The sequence below is a fragment of the Symphodus melops genome, assembly GCF_947650265.1.
Source record: "Symphodus melops genome assembly, chromosome: 21".
Taxonomy (NCBI): Eukaryota; Metazoa; Chordata; class Actinopteri; order Labriformes; family Labridae; genus Symphodus; species Symphodus melops.
The window spans coordinates 9,338,300-9,364,667 of record NC_136711.1 but is presented as its reverse complement, the minus strand read 5'-3'; the positions used below and the strand labels follow the sequence as shown (position 1 = coordinate 9,364,667).

Genomic DNA, 26,368 nt, shown 5'->3' with positions numbered 1-26,368 from the left:
TTTTTTTTTCCTCACTGGTTTCATTCGCCAGCTAGTCCTCAACTGCATTTGACTGCACTTATCACAATAAGGCTGCTTTCGTGGGAAATGATGGTGTTTCCAGACCAACAATCTGTTCCAGCAGCATTTTATCATCATCATCATTACATCATTTAAAAGCCACAGAAAACGTCAACAAACCCATGGTGAGTTATCTCAAGTTTTTTATACTAACACTTACGTAACATGTTTAACTTCACAACTAAAATATGTCTATTCTTAATCCAGACACTTTAACTTTCTATGATTGCTTTGAGTATGTATCTGTTCCACAGTCAATGCACGTTTTAATTATTTTTCTGAGAGCCAAAATACACGTCTGCTTTACGTGATATTTAATTTGCAAAGCATTTGGTTTGTCTGCATGATGTAAATGATACTGCTGCGTGTTTGAATGGTGATAAATGGTATTGTACAGACTTGCATTTCTGTAGGAAGGCAATTGGCATCAGTGTTAAACAACCTCTAGCAACCGTTGGTCACCCTCCCCAACACACTAACGATCGTGTGATTTTACATGGTTTTGGCATTTTAAGACCGTAATTTAACAGCACAACCTGGCAACTTGTCTCAAGTACATTCAAAGTGCTTGTATCAGCTTCCTGTGTGAGATATTACGTGATCAGCAACAGACCACACAGGAAGCATTCGCCATTTCCCGTTTGTCTTTGTGAACACTCAAACATAATTCAAACTATTTGCACTACTTTCACTACAACATCTTGTTTAAGATGATGTGATACACTACTGAAAATCAACTTCATTTATAATCCCATCTCATGCCTGGGTGAGAAAATTATACTGAACAAGTTTAAGAAGAGATTATTTTAAACCTACAAATGAAAAAAAGGTTTAGTTCACTTTTTCAGCATCAAAAGCCTTTTTCACGTGTGGGGGTACAGAAAGTGACCAATAACTGAAGATGTGTGATGCGAACTATCCTCTCTGTACGTTGGTACCTACATGTACAGTACAAATGATAAGTGTACCTGTATATTTCTGCTGATTTACAGTTTACCTGCTGTCTACCTCTGAATATTTGTACTTCCTTTGTGGAAATGTGTAAAAAACTCAATAAAAATATTCTTGAGAAAAGTACAATACAGTACAGTAGCAGTACAATCCAGCCCTGATATGTTCAGGAATTGTGAGACAGCAGGGGTCTGTAGGAAACTCCCTCATGAGTGTGGAAGTCATTGGTGTAATTTTAATCAAGGTTGAAAACAATGACAAGCACCTCATAGGCCTAAGTCCTGCCTTTATTCTCATTAAAATGTCTTACCAGAGTGGGGACAGAACTTGAAGCCCTCAACGGTACTCTATTTACAGTATATCACAGGATAGTATATGTTTTCAGCTAGTTGCCATATATTTATTAGTGCTTCAACAAGTTGTTGCAAATTGTGGTTGCAAATGGTTTTTTCCTCCGTGGGCATGGTTTTATTGGGCTTATTCTCGTTCTTTTTAAGTTCTTATAAGGGCCTGTTCCTTCATGTACTGACAGGACACTGGATAGAGTCTAGAAATAATGGGGAGAGGGAGAGAGAAAGAGAGAGAGCGGTGATAGATAGGAAAGAAGCCAAGGGTCAATATCAGGCCGTCCACTCGTAGGACTACAGCCTCTGTACATGTGGTGTACTTGTGTTGTTCTCAAGCTGCAACCCTGATTTTTGTTATTACTACCTTTGCAGGTGAAGTAACAGCAACATGAGCAATGTTTGCATGCGATATGTACCCACGACACACGCACACACTGAAGCACACATCAAATAGGCAAGATGCAGCTGCATTCATTCAGAGACATTTGAAGAGCAGCCATGTCTTCTCTGATAATAAGCACAATGCTGAGGTTTATTTTAAGTCACTTTCATCCACAGTGCATTTCATGCCTTTCAATGAAGATAGACTCAGAGGCATTTCAATACATTAAAAGCTCCTTTTGTTTATCAGAGCAGCTGAAGTTCAGAATAGATTCTAACATTATTTGTGAAAGCCGAAGAATAAAAGTTGATCCATATGCTGCAGTTTCATCTCTACGTTTGATTTTTTACATACTGAATGAGTAATGCATGACTTACACAGTATATTAAAGTGACATTTGGAGTGCAAATTAGACAGTGGAAGATGTCTTTGGAAGATATTGAGAGACCTCAGAAACTTTATGAAGATTGGCATGCCCAGTTTATTGTTGCATAGACGTCTAAATAATATATTTTTTTTTTTTTGTAGATCCACAAACAGGAGAGTCTGAGGGCAGAACCTGTGAAACTTTCTCATGGAGAGGAGGGAACTTTACGATTCTATCCTGGATCGAAGCAAACGCATTATGTGGCAGGATGACTGCTACATGGATCTTCAATCTACGTCTTCTTTAGTCTCTTTACAAACTGAAAATAAAGGTAGGATTTGAGAGATTTGTCACTTTTCTGTCTGCACTCTTCCTATTCCTGCTTCTAGAAATTTCTACATCTCTATTCTTTCTTACATATATATATATATATATATATATATATATATAAACAATTTAAATTGAAGACGATGATAGTTAAGACACACAGCCTGGAACAAGGAACAAGATGTATCAGTTATACTATCGGTATCATGATGGGAAATTTAATGAAGGAAAAAGACAGCTGATGCTCTCTTTGATGTGCAGCCCTACATTTGGGAAGGCCAATGTTCAGCTCTGATTCAACTTTGGACCTTTTACTTTATCTTCCACATTAAATCCAGTGGGCCTTATTCACTAATATGTGTGTAGATGTTCCTTCTCTGCACTGCACATCAAATTAGTGCATATGCAAAATGACCATTGGAGTCATGACACTTGCGTACCAGCCAGTTGTGTTCTTACCACCTTGTGTATGTTGTGAATCAGAATCATTCTAAATCGACAGACGCGTGCCCACATCCTGCAAATCTAATACTACTGCAATATTAAGTCCCCATCTCCCCATATAAAGACATCTGATTGGTGTATCAGGACGAGAGCAATGAGCTGGAGACAAGAGATTGCCCCAAAAGGCAAAAAAGAGCGACGTGGCAGGGGGCTTAGATGTTGTTACAGGAAATTACAAAGTTGCAGCAGTTCTGTACCTGTGTTGTCATTCCGAATCAACTGACAAGTCATTCTTCACTCTCTTCAAACATGTTTTGATGGTGTGAAGCGCTCTCTTCTAAAGGCACGGGCTGCAATTTCTTCCACTAAAGCTGGGTCTTTTTACACTTTCTTGGACGTAAATCATGAATTAGGCCCAATGATATGAATATTGTTGACTTATTGTTAACCCAGATTAAAGAGCCTTATCAGACTCGCAGCAGGAGCTTTTATGACATAAGATAGACAGAATCAGATGAAAAAAAAATGGTCCTGCTAAAGTAAAGACTTTTTTTCTATCATAAAAATGGTGGCATTTTTAGAGGCAGCATAAGGTGACACTTAGAGTTGATTTGGAGCCAATGTGTGAAAAATGCTGGACACATCAACAGCAGAGGACCTGAGGGGATGATAAATGGAAATACTCGCTCAATCCAACGGAAGAAGATAAAAGCAGCAAGGTGGTTTCGTTTAGGAGAATCTCAAATGTTTAAATGTTCAAAGACCGAAAGGGTTTAATTGTTGATTCAGGACTTATTCTTCTACTTATTTTCAGAGAATGACGTTTATAATCAAAGTCTCCAAGTTGTGCTTTATGCTCCTATTTTAGAAAGGCATACACTACATTTTTATGTTGAAAAATAATATTGGCAAGGGCAGCTATCAAGCATTTCATGGTTGAAGCGATTGTATGCGACTGTTCCCAAGCTACAAATAATTACAAACTATGACGTAATCATGTCACCATATCAGTTTGTTTCCTGGGGGGAGCCCTGATAGTTGTGCAGATGTTTGAAGTTACTTTGATCTTTTTGCAAGACTTCCCCAGAAAATGGTACAAAAGAAAACTGATGGAAAGACTGATGAAACTGTTATTTGGAGATGTGCCTGTTTGTATTAGTAAGCGCTGTTTTTAATTTTCATTTAGTCACAAAAGATGGAGAGTCTGAGGAGATTGAAGAAATATTGGGATCACTTTTCTGGCAAATACTTCTTTTCTTAGGTTGTGAAAGCTTGAAGCATGAAAAACATTCAGGAGAATTTCATCGAAGTTTAGTTGTTTTTTTTCTCCTTATAAATCCAAAAGCTACCTGCATGTTTTTGAGAATTGAAAATGCATGGCCTGAAATTGTCATGGCTAAATTTTAAGATGCTATGTGACATTTTTAAAGGCTCGGGAGTCATGGAGACATGCGGGGCACTCTTAAGTGGAGGGCCATGTTGAAAGTATATGCATTATAAGGGTTGATGAGAATTGCTGGTAATTGCAGTGGAAAGCTCAAAGCAGGCTAGAATTAATGAGCTGTCATTATTGTGCACATAAAGATGTCGACATCAAGGTGCCGATTCCCTCGGCTTTTGGAGCTTTAAAAAAAAGAAATAAGAAGAACTGTAAGAAAATCCTGGACTTGGGGTAGCCTTTAATTTCTTGATCCAACACTTCTATGTTTAGTGGGGATAAATGCAAAATGCAATACACAGAACACAAACAATATTCAGCAAAAGCCGAAAAGCTTTTCAAGTTATTAAGCACCAAAACAAAAACAACCGAGGATAGCATTTATTGTCTCGTGCCTTGTTTATACAGTTATAATAGTGTTGTTATACCTGAGTGCCTGTGTGCTCCTTTGAGATGAATATGAGCTTAGAAAACATCATTGACCATTATTATTGATTGCAAGCTCAACATCAATACTCATTAGGTTTTGGCATCAAATAAGTGTATTGCAAATTATTTCCTTCACCAGGCTTCCTACATCCTTCATGAGGATGCATTTAGAATGAATGTTGGAAATAATGTTGAGGCTGCAGCATGATAATTAAAAATCTATTTAATTGGTAAATCAGAGTATTATGCCATGCATGGAGCCTGTGAGGCTGGCTGAAGCACTGAGGTTCTTTGAGTTTAATGCTTACATAAGCATGCTAATATCCTTTGATCAACAATGTTTCTGAAGTTAGTCATCTCAGTTTAGGTTTTAAACTGCTTAAAACAAATGCAATCTACACATCAAACTGATGGGAATGTTCACAGTTCAGATTATGTCAATATTCATATTTTCACATAAATCCATATGTTGTACAATTCCATTGAATAGATGCTGAGATATAACACAGAAAAAGAGGAATAACATTATTTTCAATACTTTGTAAAGCTCAGAACTTACTAGAAAGAGCATTTGTGGTGGTAACCTACTAAACGTTTAATTACAGATAGAAACTAATATAGAAATTGACCTCAGGCCTTTAAATGAAAGTAAGTAAGTCTTCATTTGTATAGCACTTTTAAAACAATTAGTTACAAGGTGTTTTACACATGCAAAAAGTAAAAACAGGAATATATACACAAAGAATGAAAAATAGATAAATAATAATGTGCAAAAAAAGTAAGCATAAGGAAGGGTAATTGATTACTGATTAATGTAGTCAGTTTTGTATATGTAATAATAATTTGAAAAATATCGGCACCTTTCATATCAAAATCATTGTGATTTTGCATGTTCTGTTTCTGTTTTTTGGCATCTTACATTCTGACAATCCATCTATTATAATTGGATAAGAAATATTGAATTTTTTACTTAAAAACTCACTGATGCCAATCTCAGATTTTGCTATATTTGTGCCTTTGACATATTTTGGCCAGTAGCAGAACAGAAGGGGCAAAAACAGGGGGACAACGGAAAAGTCACCAATAATTACACAAACTAAACAAATTGTGCCACGCTTGTACTTGACGCTAGAATCTTTAATTGAAACTAACTGGCCAATTAACATTGTAATGCATACCATTGAACCATGAGTCTCAACTGAAGCTGTGGGAGTCAACAAAAGAATAACAATACCATGGTTGACAGCAAATAAAGGAGATCCACCAGGCAATCCATATGAAATATAAGATTAGGTAAAGAAAGTAGGAGAAGGAGTAACTAAAATAACAGAAGACTGATATTGACTTTAACAAATACAGTGCAACTTCATTGTTTACAATAAAACAAAAATACTTTCGAAAGTTCAATAGTTCTATCCATTAATTATGTGAATTAGTGGGATTAATCCCAAACCATCTGGTTATCAAACACAATAACACTGAATCAGAGGAATTATTGTCCTATTGTGAACACACTGATATCAAACAACAATTGTCACTTAGTTCACCTCAAACACTTCTAGCTGGTCTCTGTCATTTCCCTGTGCTCTGTTTTGGTTAAGATCTTTGTTGGGTCCAAAAGCATCAAGACCAGCTGCAAAGATTCATTACCACGTCCTTCTTGAATGGAATCTTAACCCACCTGAGAAAGGTTGAAGTGCTGACTGCAGCTGAGGAAACCAAGATCAAGGAAGCAGGCCAGCATCAGGACCAGGTTATCATGCTCACAAACGTCATATCTGGGAAGGACAGTCAAGGGACTGATGCCCTTCGAGGCTTCATAGAGAGCTCAGACTCTCAGCTGGCCCAGCTCATTGTAAACCACGGTAAGGAGCTTGAAATGGGATTTGTTTTTTGTGTTTGTGATACCCAAAAAAGTGAAGAGCAAGTTAAGCATATGGCAGCTGGGGGTGCAGGGCAAATCCTCTAATAAACAGAATGTGGTTTGAATCCTAAGTCCTCTTAGCTTTACATCAAAGTTCCATCCACCAACATTAAGCCCAAAAGGGCTCCTAATGGAGAACTTAAAAACCATGAATGTCATCAATTTTCCTGAAAACCTGAAATTTGAAACCTGACTATTTTAATTTTCTGCAGATTCCATGGTGAAAGAGCACAAAGAGGCGCTGTTAAGACGATACGAACAGCACAGAGACAGAGATTCAGTTAGCTGCCCCAAGTTGAACATCTCCTCAAGAACCTTACTTCTTGTTGATGGACTTTCTGACCTTCAGCAAAAGGAACACGACTTAATGCAGGTGGGGGTGACTCGAGGACGGAAAAGAAATCACCTCAGACAGTTGGGGCTGGCCAAACTCTTGGAGCCCCTGACTCGTGTTAGTTTACCTCCCAGAGTCTCAGTCACAGTCGGCGTGGCTGGTATTGGCAAAACTACCTGGGTCCGACACTTCATCAGACAGTGGTGCCAGGGGGCCTACCATACAGATGTGAGCTTCGTTTTGCCTTTCACGTTTTGTGAGCTCAACTCATTGGAGAAACTTTCTGCAGAGAGGCTGGTAAAAATGGCCTTTCCTCATTTAACAGACCCCAGTTTGGTCTTGAGCAGCTCCTGTCGGACACTGCTCATACTGGATGGTTTGGATGAATTCCGCTGCACTTTAAATTTCTCTGATGCAGCTTCCTGTAACGACCCAAAGAAAGAGGTATCCATTGATGACCTTATTACCAACATCATTAGAGGGAATCTGCTTCCTGATGTAGCAGTGTGGGTGACATCAAGGCCAGGAGTTGCCTCCATCATCCCTGGAGGATTAGTTGACAGAGTAACTGAGATCCCAGGATTCAGCAAGAAGGATATTCAGCTCTTCCTTAACCACCACTTCTCTGAAAATGAATATGCCAATAAAATATGGGCACATTTGGAGTCCCAGAACATCTTGATGGTGATGTGCTACATACCTGGGATCTGCTGGATAGTAGCCGATACTCTGGTGTATATTATGCAGAGTGGAACACAGGAGAACCTTCCAAGAACTTGTACTGAGCTGTTTGCTCACTTTTGTTCTATGAAGGCCGAAGTGGGTGAGCCAAGAGGAAGGGAGCCTGTAAAAATAGAGCAGCTTCATGGGAACAATCGTAAACTGCTGGGCAACCTTGGGCGACTTGCATTTTACGGTCTCCTGAAACACAAGTACACCTTCAGTGAGCAGGACCTCAGAGCCTATGGGATAGATCTACTGTTAACTCAATGTAGTCTCGGTGCTGGAGTTCTTGTCAGAGAGGAATCTGTCATTTACACAACATTCAGGTTCACCCATTTGACTTTGCAGGAGTTTCTTGCAGCTACATTCTACCATGTCTCCTCCAAGCGGGCCATCTTTGATTTATTCTCAGAGAGCACCATGTCTTGGCCCAAGATCGGTTTTCAGAACCACTTTAGGAGTGCCCTGCAACACTCGCAACAAGCTGAAGATGGGCACTTGGATGCATTTGTGCGCTTCCTGTCAGGCCTGCTGTCTCCAGGGGTATTCAAACCTCTAGCTGGCCTTCTGGCCCTTGGGAAGGATGATGGAAATCAGAAGGCTTGGGCAACAGGGTTTTTACAAAGCCTTTTGGGCAACGGAGGTGCTGTGGTATCCCTACGTGCAGTCAACCTGGCTTATTGTTTACAGGAGATGCAACATACAGAGTTGCTGCGGAGTGTAGAGGAGGGCTTACAACTCCGCAGTCTGGCAGGGAAGTTAACAAGGGCTCACTGTGTCGTGCTAGGCTACCTGCTGCATGTGTCGCCAGAGTGCAGTGAACAGACCCATCTAACAGGCTCTCTGACTTACTCAACAGTCAAGTGTTTGCTCCCACAGTTGCTGTACTGCAGTCATCTCAGGTCAGCTCCCAAAAACGCTAAATTAACAAAAAATTAGATAAAAGATTGAAGGGTGACACTTACACGTGATCAACTCCACAGGTTAGAGAATAATCAATTCAAAGATGATGTCATGGAATTGCTTGGAAGCCTCCTGAGCGCGAAGGACTGCCACATCCAGAAAATAAGGTTCAAACATTTTCTTTGCAACACCCTATGTGAAGGAATTATTATGTTCTATAGGATGTATGCATTGATGAAAACACTTACGGTCCCTTTTTCCACTATATCAGTTTAGCAGAGAATGCCATCAGCACCAAAGGAGCCAAAGCCCTGAGTCGAGCCCTCTTGGTGAACCGGACACTAACATCGCTCAAGTGAGAGTCATGTGTAATCCCTTACACAATCATTGGGATGATGTGTTTCTGATATCATTTTCTATTGCTGTAAATACTTAAACTATCGATTTATAATTAAGTCTCCGGAACAACAACATCGGCTCTAAAGGTGCAAAGTTCCTGGGTGAGGCACTGAAAATGAACCAAGTTCTGGTATCAGTCAAGTAAGTACAACTGTCATACATTTTGGTTTATGTACATAAATGTACTAAAATAAAAGTTTGCAACTGGTGTAACTGTTCAATTCCCATAACCCCCATAACCCAAATTAGCTTTCAGAACAATGCCATCGAGGAGGAAGGTGCTCGGGCCCTTGCAGAAGTACTACAGTGCAACCGCAAACTGGTGTCTCTAAAGTAAGTTTTGTAAAACCTGCTCACTGAATGTACTATGTCCCATATTTTGAAGATGCTGTGTGATTAGTATTTTTTCTTTCTTCATGTAACCATTCAGTTTGCAGAAGAATATGATCGGAGCGGGAGGAGCCAAAAGGATTGCAGACGCATTGAAGACAAACCTGACGCTCACAAAGCTGATGTATTCCTAAATTTGTTTTTTTTTCTTGCACCATTTATCTTAACCGATAGCCCTTCTCATTTCTTTACTTTGGTATTAGATGCAAAGTAGCTCTTTCATAAACTAACTTTTTGTTTACCCTCATCCTCAAACTACACTGTCTGTAATTGGGAAACATTTTTTGGGATTTTTTTTCCTTTTGAGTGGCCATTCTATTTCTGTTTTGGGTTTTTTTGCAGACTTTGCAGTAACCAGCTGGGGGACAAAGGAACAATTGCTCTTGCAGAGGCTCTGACAGTCAACCACACTTTGCTCTCACTTCAGTCAGTACTGTACCTTCTGCATTGGCACTACTGACTCCATATTATCTGTATACATTTTTTTCTAATGCATTTTGCTCAACTGTGTGTGTTTATTGTCATTCAGTCCCAGACCATGAAACATCTATTTTGTTTTTGAACATAGTAACAGTTGCATCCTTTCTTTTGGCAGACTGCAGAATAACTCCATCAGCAACAGGGGGATGACGGCCTTAACAAAGGCATTGAGGTCAAACAGAGGTCTTCTCTCTTTGAAGTAAGTATCAGGCTTGTTTTAGTGTTACCATAGCGTACAAACAAAAGCCATTAATAAGAATTGACATCCGTAACAAAATATAACCATAATACTGCATCTTTTCTGTCACATAATAGGCAATATGTAAACTGTCAAAAGATGTAAAAAAAAAAAAACAGTAAAGTTTCTTGTTCCCATTGTCTGAAGATTTGCTGTCTAAAAGTTTTTATATTAAAAAACAACTTTTCTAAAGTTGATTTTAAATGTTTCAAGTATTGAAAATTAACTAATTAATAAAGTAGATCATCATACTACATGTATTGCTGGAGCATTGTTAACTCTTCTAAGCTTTTACCTCGTCATGCACCTTGTTAGATGGTAAATATGTGCCAGAAAATCCTCTGCTTCTTTATTTAAAAGACAAAAAAAACATGTCTGAATAAGAATTAGCCAGGACCTATGGCAGAGCTTGTGACATGGCTTATATACCGTTTTTTAAGACCGTTAAAAACTTAATATTGAATCAACATACATCACAATGGATTTTTTTTAACTTTTATTTCTGATCTTTTTTCCCTCACTTGTATTTTTCCATCTGTTAAGTTTAAGGGAGAACTCAATTGGAGTGGAAGGAGCAAAGAACATGGCACACGCCCTCCGTGAGAACCACTCTCTGCAGGAACTGGAGTAAGTCAGTTTGTTAATCCGAGTTGTAGCCTAGTTACATCCCACAGGAGCGTAACTGCTCAGTAAATGTCACTCCCCCAGATTAATATTTCTCTGTGGAAATTTGCAAGTCTCAAGACCCTACTGTAAGAACTCAGTGGCTGATGACTTAAATATGTTAACATTCACAATTTAACATTCACGGTATGAATTTACTCCAGTTTTATGCTAATTTCTATAATCACATTTGCCAAACTAAATGAGGTGGAATTTTTAAACTTTTTAAACCAAATATTTTGTGTTGTGGTTGGCGGTTAAAGACTGAAATAACACCTGATGAAGTCTTTATATGTCTAAAACTTAACCTCTTGTACATCTATTCTACAGTATTACAGTGAGCAATCTGTCTCTACTTTTGTAATTCGTAAATCGTTTTTAAATTGTTCTTCAGTCTTACAGCCAACTTGCTGCATGATGAAGGGGTTCAAGCTATAGCTGGAGCAATCAAGTTCAATCAAGGCCTTATATCTTTGCAGTAAGTAAGGTTTTTCATTCCAATGAAAGCACTCATCTAGACTCAAGTAGAGAGCTGGTTTCTACGGGATCACAAACCCCCTTTGGTGCTTTATACATATTATATTTTGAAAAAGCACAGCACAGATGTTTCATTTAGTATCCAGGGGACAGTGTTTGAAGATACCCGAGCATCTCTTAACCCTTTAAGTGCTAATGCCACCTTGGAATTTCTGTAACCTTTTTTTTTCTCCTTCAAAATGTGTCAATAAATTCCTTTCTTTCTCTTTTTACAGTCTTCAGTGGAATTTCATCAAGTCCTCTGCCACAAAAGCTCTGGCTGATGCTCTCGTCTCCAATACTGTAATGCAGCTCCTAGAGTAAGGCCAATGTTTCAGACGCCTGTATTTGTTAGCCTCCAATCAAGGCACATCACAATTGCTTCTTTTCCACTTACTCCACTCTCTGCAAATTGCAATTAAATTGAGTCCCACATTTTCAGGTCTATATTTTGTAAACAAGTCTGACCTGTGAGAAAATGACTACCTGCTTACTTGTTTGATTGTTTTCATGGTCTTAGCAGCAGCTGAGCACTTATATAACATTTTAGCAAAATTGTTTCGTCATTTACAATTGGGTCTCTTTTTGTGCTTGTCGCTTTGTCTTTTGCTGCAGTCTACAGGAGAATGCTATTGGGAATGAAGGAGTCATTTTTCTAGCTGAAGCCCTGAAGACCAATGCCTCTCTGCGTACATTATGGTTTGCAATACAATCCTGTTTACATAATGATTCAAATTTGTTCAGCCTCCAGGTCAAATAAATCATTATTTTTTGGAAATGCTGATTCACATTTTTTTCATGAAGTTTGTGACTTTTGTTGCCTGCTATTGTTCCAAATGTTGATCATTTAGTGTGCTGTTCTCAGTCTCCAGGGGATCTCAGCAGGCACAAGCGGCGCCATTGCAATTGCTGACGCTCTTACAGTGAACCAAACCCTGCAAACACTGGAGTGAGTCCACATTGTGTCTTGTGTCAAACTGCTCTGTGTTATTGGACACTCGCCTATACTAAGCAAGCAATTTCAAATCAGTGGAGCTCAATCTGGCTTCTAAGTGTTTCCGCTGTTTTCTGCTTTTCCGCTTCAATTACAGCTCATTTTATCTGGGGCATGACATCCATTCATGTCACTTAAATACAACCAAGCAGGAGTTTCAATTGCCTTAAAAACAAATGCAATAAAAAGTTTATCTTGTTGTCCAACTCCGCTCCCCTTTTAATAGTGAGTCCAAAAATTCATAGATCTGGTGAGGATCATAGATATTGTCTGTGAAACATTTTCTGTGCCCGTAGTTTCTGGACAGAAGTTTAAAAGTGTTAAACTTGGCATTGGTGCATTGTGAAGTGAAAAGTGAAAATATTTGATCATGAGTTGAGTTTTAGAAGAACGTTTGAAGTGATTAAAATAAAGAATGTGATTAACTGCCAAGACTTTTTACAAAAAAACTACATATAACAATTCAAATACAAAACAGTATAATACAACCAAGAAGATAATAACATAAGATAATTCTTATGTATTAACTGCCAAGACTTTTTACAAGAAAACAAACATATCCATTACAAAGCAGAAGCAGCTTTCACAGTAATATTGCCCAGTTTAATCTGTCAATTATGTGTTTGACAACTTTTGTGTTTTATACTCTATGATAACACATTTTTACGGTTTCAGTCTACGTGGGAACACTGTTGGGATGGAGGGAGCCAAGGCGTTGGCAAACGCTTTGAAAAGCAACACAAGCCTCAACTCTCTGAAGTAAGTCCTGACTGAAACATCAAATGAGGACTCACATTTCAGTTTAAGTCATTGCTATGGGCAGAGGAAGATTAAAAAAAATATAATATGAACAGGTTATTTTAACAAATTTACAATTGAAAGTAGAATACACAAATATTGAATTGTGAGAAGCTACACTTTAATGAATCCATTACGTTTGAAGCAGATAATTCTTATTGAATGCTATGGTCCATTTGGTTGCATCTTGGAGTTTTCAACATAGATTTTTTTAGAAAGTAAACAGCCTTCCAGATGTATAACTTAATAATTGATCTGAAATGTAAACAGCAGGGAGCCAATGTGTTGTCACACAATCATTTATAAAATCAATAATAAACCTTTTTTTCCCCCTAATGCCTTTGTTCATGTAAATAATAATTTGAACCCTGATATAGTTGGCAGTAAGATGGCCAAATCCTAAATTATGCAATGGAGAAAAAAAAGCCAAATATTCACTGACATCTGATTAGGAAAACAAGATTTGTCTTTGCCTATCATCAGCTTGCAGGAGAACTCTCTGGGTATGGATGGAGCCATATTCATTGCAACAGCTTTGAAGGGAAATCACCAGTTAACATACATAAGGTGGGTTACTCAGATACGTCTCTTCATTTTCTCTTACATGAAAACACTTCATGCATCACAAATCCGCTGCACCTTAAGGGTGATTGCACGTTTTCATTGAGTTCAACTGTTTCTTTTTTTCTGTAGTTTGCAGGGAAATGGCATTGGAGAATCTGGAGCAAAGGTCATATCGGATGCAATAACAGCCAATGCTCCAGGTTGTGTGGTCGACATCTGACTGCATGGGAAAGACAATATTGCCCGAAGGAACATTGTATAAAATGGCATAAGGAGTAGATTAGAAACCAACAGCTGTATGTTGGTACTTGAATATTCTCTGTTTAGATTAGTTTCACCGTAATTTTATTATCATTTTGAAATATTTATTTTAAGTTTTCATTAACAACTTCCAAGAAGAGTTGGAAAGGGCTTGTACAGTATATGATGAGTAAATCAATAAAGGCACCATTTTATGTAAGCTTTACTCCCTTGTTAGTTGATCAAACTGAGATGTCACTCTATACATTTGCTTTTTTTGCACGAATAAAACGGCAACCATAAATGAAATATACGCAATCATGCAACATTTTGATTCACAATCATGTACACTCCTGCTTGCAGACTATGCTTTAATAAAAGAGCCATGAACTCTTTATTCCTTGAAGTCTCACTCAGGCTAGAAAACTTGAATGCAATTGTGATGTCATGCTGTTGGTTTAAAATCCTTCCAATTTTAACACATTTCATAAATTGTTACCATTTCATTGCTTTCTACCTGATCAGTAACTGAGAAGACGAGAAAGTCAGAAGGGATATTTTAAAGTGAAATAACCAGTTCACTGTATTAGACTACAGCTTATGATAACATGTATGTATTTAGCCACACCCCAGCTAACTGTGTGATCTTGATGGAGAATGAAAAGCAAAGTAGTTAGGAGACAGTCTCAAGTAGTAGCAAAAAAATAAGAATAATTCAACAGTTTCCCATTGTTTACAGCACTTTGAAATCCAAAACAAACCTACTGACATTATACAGTAACAGCTTCTGCACTTCACACTGAGCACAGCATCAGAGGAAAATGGTCTTACAGCTGTTTTTAGGTAGTAATTTTCTTTTCTTCTGTACACCTTTGATCCACATAGAATTTATGCGCATGTGAAACCACATATTTAAAGAGTTCTTTTCACTTGACAACCCAATCCCACAGAAACATGAAACAGTCTTCACCCTCCCAAACTGACACATTTCAGCGACAGCTCTGATTGTAGCAATCTAAACAGCCCAATACAGCCAAATGTTGAAAGCAGCTCTTCTTACATGTTTGCTTCCCTAGTTTCTTGGTAGCAATTAACCTCTTGGCATTGAGTTAGTGATGGTTTAGATGTGTGAGCTGAATGTATTCACAGCTGCTGAAAATAACCTCTGAAGTTCAAGACCAAACATTACAACCCTTTTTAACTCTATTGAACCCTTTTGAATCTCCATTGGCAACAACAGCTTTTTTGTTTTCCTCTTCTGGAGTCTTACTTAGTGGTTCACAAAAAAAATATAATTGCCAGAGTTTCTCTCTTTGTGATTTAAAACATTTGGATCAAATGTGATATTACCAATTAAAATTTCCACTGTGAATTTAGATTGAATGTTTACAGTTGTACCTTGAAAAGATAAAGAGTAAATTCAGTCAATTTACAATTCAATTCAGTTTTGGAGGTTGGTTCTCTCAATGCTAACTTAGACAGTTTTAAAACCTATACCTTTTTTAGACTGGGGTCCTTTAGTTGTAGTTTCCTCTTATTATGCCTAATTAGATCATTTGTAAAAGTTGATGGACATTTTGGGACACAACTTTATCGGGTCAAAATGTTCACAAAAAACAATTTTGTCTATCACTAGACTGTTGTCTGAGTGTTTTTGGCACATGGCAGGTTTAGACGTAAAAAAAAAATGAAATCAGAACCAAATTTTATATGATTGTAATTTATAAAACTTTAAAAAAGTTTGTATTAAAGGAATACGTGTGTTCGTAATACGAAGATTCACTGACCACAATCAAAGTCTCAACACTCAAAACGTATAATTTCACGCCATCAGAACTGGCCCCAGTATCTTGTAGCGCAGGGTTTCTTAACCATGGGGCCGCGGCCCTTCGAAGGGCCGCGAGCGCCACCTGCAGGGCCGCGAGGGGATAATATGTTTGCATCTGTGGGCCGTAAGGGCCGTGATCGTTGGCCTGCAATATACTCTCCGACCACCAGAGGCAGTATCATCAGTTAGAAGTAGGCCTACATCACGAGAAGGAGAAGAATATTTAGCTTAACGTCTACGGAGAAGTCTCAACTCTGCTAGGTGACTACCCTGAGGCCCCGTTTACACGGAGACGCTATGACAGAAATGCATCGAAACGACCGCACTCCGGATTCGAAGTTCAGACCGTCTACACGGCAGGTCTTGCCTGAGTGAAAACGATGTAGTTGTCACGCCCGGCCAGTAGTGGGCAGTGGAACTTTACAACGCGACACTCAGCAGTATAACCACTTCCTCCACAACATCCTCCTCAACGGCTAGTTCTCCCAAGTCTTACCTAAATGCTGCGTATGGTCGCCCTGTGCTTGGGTAAAGGTTGAACTATTTGCCGCAAGTATTCGTTGCTCTTTCGGTGGCGACATACACGATGTATCATATCAAGGTTCTGTTTTAAAAGACGATACAACGCCAATAGCTGCCGAAGCACACAGCCGCCGCCATTGTTGTTTGTTCTCGACTACTGCGCATGTCCAAATGTTTCGTCTTACTGTCACTGCGTCTCCGTGTAAACGGGGCCTGAATCTGAATGGAAACGTAATGGAGAGGTTCTTAAAACGAAAAAATAATGACGGCAACGGGGGCAGCGCTACACAAAACAGAATGCTCTTTTTAATTTCACCAAATCTACCTAACTTCATTGAGCACCTCATTTTATTGCTTTTGTTGCTAAGTTTATATTGTGTTACTTATTTGACAAACATGCACTTAAACATGGTTTTATATGAGCAAAATTAATTAAATGATCTTAACTTGTGCAAGGTTTTATGCATAATTAGCCAATGTATAGGTTGATATATTGATTAAAAAACATACAAATGAAGAACAGTATTCATTATTACAACATAGTGACACAAATAGCTATTAAATAAAAATGACCACAAAAGTTTAATCAGAACCATTCACTCGATTGGGCCCCAGACTACCTTGCCCTGAAAATGTTGGGCCCCAAGGTCAAAAAGGTTAAGAAACCCTGTTGTAGCGTGTACCCCACTTTTTCTAGTATCAGTGGATCTGTGTGCTTTCTATAGAACAGCTCTGAATATGTGTAGATTGTGATTTGAATTAAATAAATACTGTGATACACTGCCTGACCTTCCAGAGCGCCTTATCATACTCTTATACAGTCATAGAGAAAACACACAATGCTGCTTATCTTTAATCCATTTGCTCTCAACAACTCTGATACCACGCACGCATCAGTTGGTGTCTGCGTGTCTAACAATCAGCAGCATGCTGTAGTCTGTTGTAAACTTAGACAAACTCCTTGTCTACATTTGACAGCAACAAGTGTAAAACAATGTTCACAGGCAGTCATTTTTTTTTTACCTTTTAAAATAATTAAAATAGGGGTCGCCGGTGGCGCAGCGGCAGTGCGCGCGACCCCATGTATTGAGGCTCAGCCCTCACGCGCGGGCGGCCCGGGTTCGCGTCCGGCCTGTGGCCCATCTCCCGCATGTCTCTCCCCACTCTCTCTCCCTGATTTCCGACTCTATCCACTGTCCTCCCTCTATAATAAAGGCATAAAAGCCAAAAATAAAAATTTAAAAAAAATAAAAATAAAATTAATTAAAATAAAATAATGATGAAACAATAATAACTCATCATTTTCCTCTGTTTTCTTCTTTTTTATTTGTTTATTATTGAGTACACTACAGGTTGTACGTACTGCAGGTAGTTCCTAATGAAACTAGTTGGAACAAACTATTTTTTTTATGACCATAGATAAATGAGAAAAAGCTAGAAATATGCATCCAGGACTCTTTGTTGTTGTCTTCTTATTGAACTGAATTTGTACTGAACCGTGTCACAGTTAGTCTGTTTCTCTCCTGGTAAATTGTCCTAATCAGTTTTGACTGTTCACAAGCTCTTACTCACATGCTCGTGTATATTTCCTTGATTAGCTCATCAGCATATAGCCAAATAGTTGTAATCATTCTTTGTGTATGTGTTTCTAAGTGTGTTCCTGGACTAGTTTCCCTGCTGCTTTAAAAACATATATTGATTGTACCTCTGCATATGTCTGCCTGGTTATATATGTCAGACTATAAATCCAGTCTCTTTTGATCTGTGACAGAGTTATAATTATTCAGACAGAATCAAAGCAGAAATCAATAATACTAATAGGAAAGAAGGGAGGAAAAAGGAAGTTGGGTCAATGGTCTTTGATCAAGTTATATTAAAGGGTATTCCACATGCTCGAGTAGCTTTGAATAGGATATGTTTTTATACAAAGTTGAATGTCTTGCTGTCATTCAACTTTGTGTTTGTTTTTCTCATTGACTGACCTTAAGGCTCTTTAAGCAGATGATTGAAGGTAAATCTACATATATCCCTGGCTTAAACATGGGTGTACCATTTCACAGGTTTTGTAAATTGCATGACACATCTGACAAGGCTGTTCGTGCATACACTATTTCTGTCCACATCAACTGTATGAAATCAATGTTTCTCCCTGTCCTTAACAGCTAGAGCTCCTATGTTGCCAGACCTCAAAACAAAAAGTCAGTTTGGGGTTTTTATGCATTTACTGTTTTGCATTCTCACTCTTTTCCATTTGTGCATCCATTATTGGATGCAACACCTCTGATTTAAGCTCCTTTTACAGTCCCACTACCTGAGTGGCACAAAATACCAAGTAAACACAAAGTGGAGCAGAACATCTCAGTGATTAAAGATACTTAAGTTGCCTTGTGTGGAGCCATAAGCATTATGTTTTATATACTGTAGCTGTAGTGTGAGCTCATTATCCTACATCAAGTTAACTACACTAAAAATAACTTAAATGTTTTAATTCAGATTTGTTCTTATATCAGAGTTGTTTTTGTTATTTTAACAACCTTATAAACAGTTATCTGACATTATCTAAGGGGCATTGATTGATGATAATGTTCTACAAAGATGCTTCCTGCACATATTATGTCTGTATCTAAATGGAAGCATTAGCATGTGGGTCCTGTTAAAATAGAAGGCACCACAGACTTTTGAGGACACAAAGCAGATCAAGGACAAGGGAACATCAAAGAGCTATATGACACTAGGTAGGACAGGAAGTCTTTGTGAAGGGGAGCTTCAATTAACTTGGACTCATTTCTGTAGAGCAAAAGGTAAACAAAAAAATTGCTCTCAATCTTCTTGAAAAATCAGGCATGGTCCACTCAGCAGGGATCTTGTTAATAGATTTTGGTTCAAAGTGGGTTTCAAATAACAGATATTTAAAAAAGCTGTGATCTAAATGGTCAGGCACCATCCTATCTCAAAGAGTTAATTGTGCCGTACTACCCATGGAGAAAATTGTGCTCCCAGAATGTAAGCCTGCTTGTGGTACCTACAGTCTCTAAATGTACTATGGGGAGTAGAGCTTTCAGTTATCAGGCGCCACTCCTCTGGAATCTATAATCTATAATTATTTTCCTGTAATTTAAAATTAGTTATACAGTGTTTTTTTAATCTATTAACTGATATCCGTTGTTTACAATTTATGGGGCTGATGGTACGAATCTTTCAGTATTCGTTCAGTATGGGTACACTCTGAAGAAGTGATCTTGATATCAGTAGACTCCAATCTATTCTGAGTAGCTATAACCATACTTGAAGAAACGCACATCATATTGTAACGGGTATGGAGTGAACCCAATTGCAGCACAAATGAACCAGTGTTTTTGTTTTAAAACAGTCTTTATTTATCAGGTTCACGTATGTAGACAACAGACCAGAAGAAGTGAGCTGGAGAGGCGAAGCTGATCTGTTCAGTCTTTCTGGTTGAGCAGGAACAGTCCAAACGCCAACCAGCCACAGGCAGACAAGGAACAGGGAACAGGCAGGCAATACCCGTGGTCATAAACAGAAGGCTAGTAGGTTTACCGGGGCTGAGACGAAGGCGCAGGGATGGAGCTTATTGTCAGTATCAGAGCGCTGAGACAGGACAGCCCCCACCCCAACATCTGAGCCGTCCACCTCGACCACAAACTGTCGTTCTGAGTCAGGCATCAGGAGGATGGGTGATGAGGTGAATCGATCCTTGAGGGTTTTGAAGGCAGCTGCAGCTGAAGGTGACCACTGGAAGGGCACTTTGGAGGAGGTCAGGGCGGTGAGAGGGGCTGCCATGGAGCTGTAGTTGCGGACAAAGCGACTGTAAAAGTTTGCAAACCCCAGGAAGCGCTGAAGCTGTTTACGGTTCTCAGGGACAGGCCAGGAGGTGACAGCAGAGACCTTGGATGGGTCCATCTGGATGTTGCCTTGTGCCACAATGTTCCCCAGGAAGGACACTGATGAGACATGGAACTCACACTTCTCTGCTTTTACAAACAGAGAATTCTCCAGGAGACGCTGAAGGACGGACTGGACATGATGGATATGTTGCTCTTTGGATCTTGAGAAGATGAGGATATCGTCGAGGTAAACAAAAACATATCGATTGAGCATGTCCCTCAGCACATCGTTCATTGCCTGGAAGACAGCAGGAGCATTGGTCAGGCCGAACGGCTCAGAGAGAGAGAGTACAGACGCCCCTTGGGAGGTGAGGTACCAGGCAGAAGATCTATGGCACAATCATAGGGGCGATGTGGGGGCAGAGATGTGGCTCTGGCTTTACTGAAGGCCTGGCGAAAGTCATGGTACTCAGGTGGCACCCCTGAGAGGTCAGGTGAAGAACTGGAGTTGGAGCTGGAGGGGTGAAACGGAGCTGAGGCATGCTGCAGGCACCTTTGATGACAGGAAGAGCTCCACTCCAGAACGGTCTCCGTGACCCAGTCAATGTGAGGGTTGTGAAGACGGAGCCACGGAAACCCCAGGATGAGAGGCAGGTGGGAAGAGCTTAGGATGCGGAACTGGACGGTCTCATGATGATTACCAGAAAGCAGCAAGTGGACAGGAGAGGTCTGATGAGTGACCGTACCCAATATGTGTCCATCTAAGGCTCTAGCAGGAACCGCACGAGGCAAAGGGACCCTCTTGAGACCCAGCTGAAGGACCACCTCCTCATTAATGATACTGGCATCTGCCCCAGAGTCAATGAAGATAGCCAAGGAGTGGGAGCCATCTGGAAGAAGAAGACGGCCTTGGAGCAGAGGTCTCTGAGTCTGGGGAGGTAACAAGGCAGTTGAGCTCACCAGGGTCCCCCCTACAACTGGTGAGCTCTGGCTTTTACTGGACAGTTGGAGATGTAGTGTCCCGCTGCTCCACAATAGAGGCAGAGATTGGACCTGCGGCGGCGCTCCTTCTCCTCCAGAGAGAGGGATGTGCGACCCAACTGCATGGGTTCAGGATCCTCAACCTGCTGATGCAGTGGGGTGGAGTTGGCTGCAGTAGCACCCCCACGGGAGCGAGGTGGAAGAGAGCGTTGGGCCCCCCCTTGGCGCTTCTCTCTTCGACAATGTCAATGCGGATGGCCAATTCAATCACCCCGTCCAAGGTGATGGGGGTGTCATGTGAGACCAGTTCATCTTTAATGTAGTCAGCCAAACCGTGGAGGAAGGCCTCACAGAGGGGTGGACTGTTCCAACTGCTTTGGCTGGCTCTGGTGCGGAAATCAAATAGAATAATTGGCCACCGTTTGCGCGCCTTGCTTCAGTTCCATCAGTCCCCTTGTTAACTCAGAACCACAATTCTCGAACCCAAAAACCTTGCGAAGCTCAGCAGCAAGAGAGTCAAAGGAGGCACAGGCTGCTAGCTCTTGCATCTGTTCGGCTAAAGCTGCTAGCGCATGTCCATGGGTCTCTGCAGCTTGTCTGGCTTCAGCAGCAGACGCAGTCATCACGGCCTCATGCTGCTGCAGGACGCCCTCAATCGTCTCGAGGCGACTAAGTGGTGAGGGATTGTGTGCTGGGTCCATAGCTGGCCAGATTGTACTGTAACGGGTATGGAGTGAACCCAATTGCAGCACAAATGAACAGTGTTTTTGTTTTAAAACAGTCTTTATTTATCAGGTTCACGTATGTAGACAACAGACCAGAAGAAGTGAGCTGGAGAGGCGAAGCTGATCTGTTCAGTCTTTCTGGTTGAGCAGGAACAGTCCAAACGCCAACCAGCCACAGGCTGACAAGGAACATGGAACAGGCAGGCAATACTCGTGGTCATAAACAGAAGGCTAGTAGGTTTACCGGGGCTGAGACAAGAGATGATGGTCGGAGGCAGGTCGATAACCGGTAGGCTTGATTGGAGATGACGAGCAGGTGACAGCAGCTTGACTGTTGAGGTGTGTGGCTGAGCAGCAGGTGAGAGCTGTTAGACTGATGGTGTGTGACTGAGCAGCAGAGCGGGGGAGGAGCAGAGCAGACTGTGACACATATGTAATGTCTCTGAAGCAAAATGTACTGACTCGATCAACAGTGTAATAAGAGATTGTTCTAAATAGATGCTTGACATTCAAAGAGTAAAGATAATATGATTCTCCACACCATGTATAGAGGAATCTAAAGCTGGAAGGAATTTAGGACGCATAATGTGAACGGTATTTAACGGACGCACAGAGATCGTTAAACTTGTCTGTCTTACAACCTGCATTAAGTCTCAGTGTGTATCTCAGATCCCCATGGGTTATTCCTTCTTCTATCATCCAGTCTGTTTTATAGATTCAGCGTTAAGGACATTTAGTTAAACCCCTTACAGCGGCTCACGGTGAGCCCCATAGAGCCCCCACCTTCCTTGTTCGTCAATGTGCCGGGGTAAAAAACGGCCATATTAGAAATACTATGGGCAATGCATACATCCAAGTGCACCTGTGCCAAAGCTTCATGATAAAGAATGTTACATGCAGTATGGGTAAGGTTTGCCGTAGTAACTAGTAAAATAGCCTATAATGATTGTATAGGGTAAAAGGTACTACATTTTAGCATTAATAAATGGGAATATATTTGAATATTAATTGTGATAAAGCATACAAATTCAAATGGGAATACAGAGGAATAGCTGCAGCCCAATTAGCATAATTGCTAGCTTGACCAATTTAAATGCTGCAGTGATATTAAAAACGTCCACAGTTCTGTGCCAGTTAGTAAGTACTAATTCTATCATTTTGTTTTCTGTAGCAAATGGTGCCAAATGGGTTTTTTAAAAACTGTAGTGGTGATAGCCGTTGTTATACTGTGACGGGGCTAATAATCTAAATAATACTTTTGTTCATATACTATTTGCAAGGTAAGACCTTTGATACGTTTCCTCATTTCTCAGGAATCTTTTTGGCACAGATTTTACAATTTGCATCATCTAAATTAGCTGGTTTTCCTTTTTCAATTGACTGAAATGTTCTCAACGTGTAGGAGTTACATTTGATTATGTACCAGTCATACAATGTAAATATTAATGGACGAAGTCTGAGTGAGATCAGTCATCTGTTATGGCAGGGTGCTCCGGAGGCTCATCCACAGCTGCCGCCATGCTGAAAATCCTGTGTCAGCCTTACTTGTATTAAACTTAACGACAGGCTTGGAGCCGAAGCTGAGGTGGGTTGTAAGCACATTTAAGCCTCTTGACGAGCTGTTACATCAAAACTGAGCCATTTTTACAATTACTAATCAGATATATTGAGTTTCTGTGCCAGGCTGTAAACTCTGCATTGAATTCATTCTTTAAGACCAGAGGTTGCCGCTTGTTACCACTGCAGTAGCCATTGTTTCTGTCTAAACACAAGCTGGAGTGAGGTGGTTTCACATGCAGTTGTTGCAGTAACTCTACTCCTTAATCATATCCTTATTGTTTTACACTGGACTGATCCTACTGTGCTGGTGTGGCTGGCTTTGACTAAGAATGAGAAAGTTATATAATTCAGGAAACTGACCATTCAATCCTATAAATCTAGATTCATAAGGTGACTGTAATCTAAGGTAGGTAAGGTAGGTAAGTTTTATGTACTTTATTGGCAGTTTTAAAAAGATACTTCTCTAAAACACCGACAACACATAGGCAGCTTTTAATGCCCTCGCTGACTTTGGATTTTACATTTGTATGTTTCTTTGTTTATGTTTAGAGCACACTTTAATATTGCAAAATTGAAAAAAAAAAAAATGCAGGTTCATTGCGGCAAAGATGACAAAATACAAAGAGCAAAGGTGGCAGCATTTTTTTGTAACACCGAAAGAAATTACATTCAGTCTATGTGAAGGAAGGAACGTTTTGTATGTGTCAACAGGTAGGATAGTATGCTTTTGTAATACGCAAAGACAACTATTGTGTTATGTGATCTGGATGCTTTGTATAAAGAAAAAGGATAACACAAGTGTTAGAAAGGGTTTGAGGAAAAAAGTAAATAAATAAATAAAAACAATGAATTACACAATACATTTTATAATCATAATAAACTATTATACATAATATAATAACAGTTGTTTCTCTAAGGGAACAATAACAGTAGCTATCATGCCAATTGTAAATGACAAGGTTCATTTAAACAGATGCACACAGAGGCATGAGGGCAGGCACACAAACGCACTATTCTGATCTCACGATTGTGTTTCTGACCAAAGCTAGACAGAAGAAAAAAAAAATATTTGAAAAAGTCGCTTTAGTGATGGTCGTTTTTGTAAAACTAAAAAGACAGTACAAATCTTATGTCAATATACTGCACATGTAATATACCATGAAATAAATTTAAGAAGTGAGTTATAACTTTAGATTAAAACAAACGTGTCCAAGGCTTAAACATGAGGAGATAACTAAACTGCATGCACTCCAGCTCTAAGCCAAACATTTCCATTATTAAATGGGTTTGGTTTTTTTTTTGGTTTTTTTTAATAATTAAAAAAAAAGAAAGTAAGTTGTTTTTCCACTGATGTTTTTCCCTCTTTGGGGCTCTAACCTATAGTTCTATCAGAAACAACACTCATCTTCCTTGATTTATGCAAATCTTTCACAATAGAACACAGCTATAATTAATATAGCAGCAAGGGCTCTTTTCAGCTCCCTAAATCAGGATGACAATAAATAAAGTTCAACCAAGATCAAGCTCTGTGAAAAGACATCGCAGAATAAGATGGTGTGATGAGAGAATCAAATCAAAACCAGAATGGAAGTATAAATACAAAAACACCTGCTGATGAATAGTGCTCAGGTCTTTCTCGGCTTCCTTAATCCCCAGAGATGGAGGCAAGAGAACTATTTCTCTAGGACAAACAAACAAAACAAACCCTGAGGAGGAACCCACATCCTTCCTTCATTATCTCTCCTGTTGCGATCAAGAGGCATCAACGTTTTGTCCGAATACATTTTTTCTACATTCACTGCATAACACTTTTACCTACAAAATGTCAGCCTTTTAAACCTTCAAAAACTGTGATGAAAGTAGCTGCCATCACAATCTTCAGCCTTTAGGCATGCATCAAATACACTAAATTTTCTGACCACCTATAACATCACTTTTACAGTGAAGATACTGGTTTTAAATTCATTTTTATAGTATTGTCATAGTTCTCAATATTTTTCCAGTCCCCTCAATCCTGCTCCCTTTTACCTGCTGTCCTCAATTTATCATGTAACTCAACACAGCTGGGCACACAGCTGTAGATATCTGCAATCAATACTATACCTAAAAAAATAACCAGCATCATCCAGTCCTCTCTCACTTATGGTCTGGGTCCATCATCCGTCAAAACAGCTGCAATTACACCAAAACTAAAAACCTTGATCATTTCTATCCGATTTATATATATATCTCCAACTATGCATGCACGCACGCACGCGCACACACACAGATAGTACGTATTTTCATGGATTCGTTCATCTTGATACATTTGGGGATATATATTTTAATTGTGTCAACCATGTGAGAGTAATTCATTTAGGTTTGTGAAGATGTACTACATGTGTAAGAGATCTTATTACAGTAGCAGCAGAGTTATATTTGGTTTGGAGCCAAGTGTCTGTTGTTGTCTGAGAGATTTAGCTTAACAGATGTTTGACATTTGGGTCAAGGAGATGAGTTCATGCCTTACACAGAGTGAAGTATTTATGGGCTGTCTTTCAATCAAAATATAAGGAACACTGTGAAGAAGAATACTTTGCCAGTGATTGTGAGATCCTGATCAGCACGGGTCCAGTGACTGCGGAGTCCTGGTTCACTAGCATGCGAGATCTGAGCAGCATGCCAGTAAGTGCAAGGTTCTGGTCATGAAGCATGTCTGAGCTATTGTCTGTTATGTTATTATGTTATTTGACCATGGATAAATAAATCTAAGATGATCCACCAGTCTGTTTGATAATGTCCTAATCATTCATTTAACACATACAGAAACCCCTACCTTACAGTGGAATCACAAACTGATTCTAACTTACACACACACACACACCTCTCTCTGCCAACAACCTGTTTGAAGAGCTCCAGTCTGGTTTCCATACCCTTCATAGCACTGAGACAACCCTGGTAGAGCCCTAACCCTGACCCCACTAATGATCTCCTGATGGCAGCTGACTCTGGATTTT

At 39.6% G+C, this 26,368-nt stretch overlaps 1 protein-coding gene across 1 annotated transcript; it reads left to right on the top strand.

The window, feature by feature from the left end:
• The first annotated feature begins 66 nt into the window (after nt 1–66).
• Nucleotides 67–14,220, top strand: nlrc3 (NLR family, CARD domain containing 3). The gene is made up of 19 exons (XM_079333587.1): nt 67–185; nt 2,269–2,438; nt 6,347–6,610; nt 6,882–8,628; nt 8,710–8,796; nt 8,901–8,984; nt 9,086–9,169; nt 9,278–9,361; nt 9,459–9,542; nt 9,761–9,844; nt 10,014–10,097; nt 10,680–10,763; nt 11,194–11,277; nt 11,552–11,635; nt 11,931–12,014; nt 12,181–12,264; nt 12,985–13,068; nt 13,591–13,674; nt 13,801–14,220. Exons 2-19 carry the CDS (start codon nt 2,315–2,317, stop codon nt 13,889–13,891), a joined length of 3,405 nt encoding a protein of 1,134 aa, XP_079189713.1. The 5' UTR covers nt 67–185; nt 2,269–2,314; the 3' UTR covers nt 13,892–14,220.
• The last annotated feature ends 12,148 nt before the right edge of the window (nt 14,221–26,368 follow it).

Coding starts and splice junctions, on each gene's coding strand:
- nlrc3 (XM_079333587.1), top strand. CDS start 2,315: ATGGAGAGGAGGGAACTTTACGATTCTATCCTGGATCGAAGCAAACGC. Junction 9,845..10,013: donor CACACTTTGCTCTCACTTCA/GTCAGTACTGTA, acceptor TTCTTTTGGCAG/ACTGCAGAATAACTCCATCA. Junction 11,636..11,930: donor ACTGTAATGCAGCTCCTAGA/GTAAGGCCAATG, acceptor CTTTTGCTGCAG/TCTACAGGAGAATGCTATTG.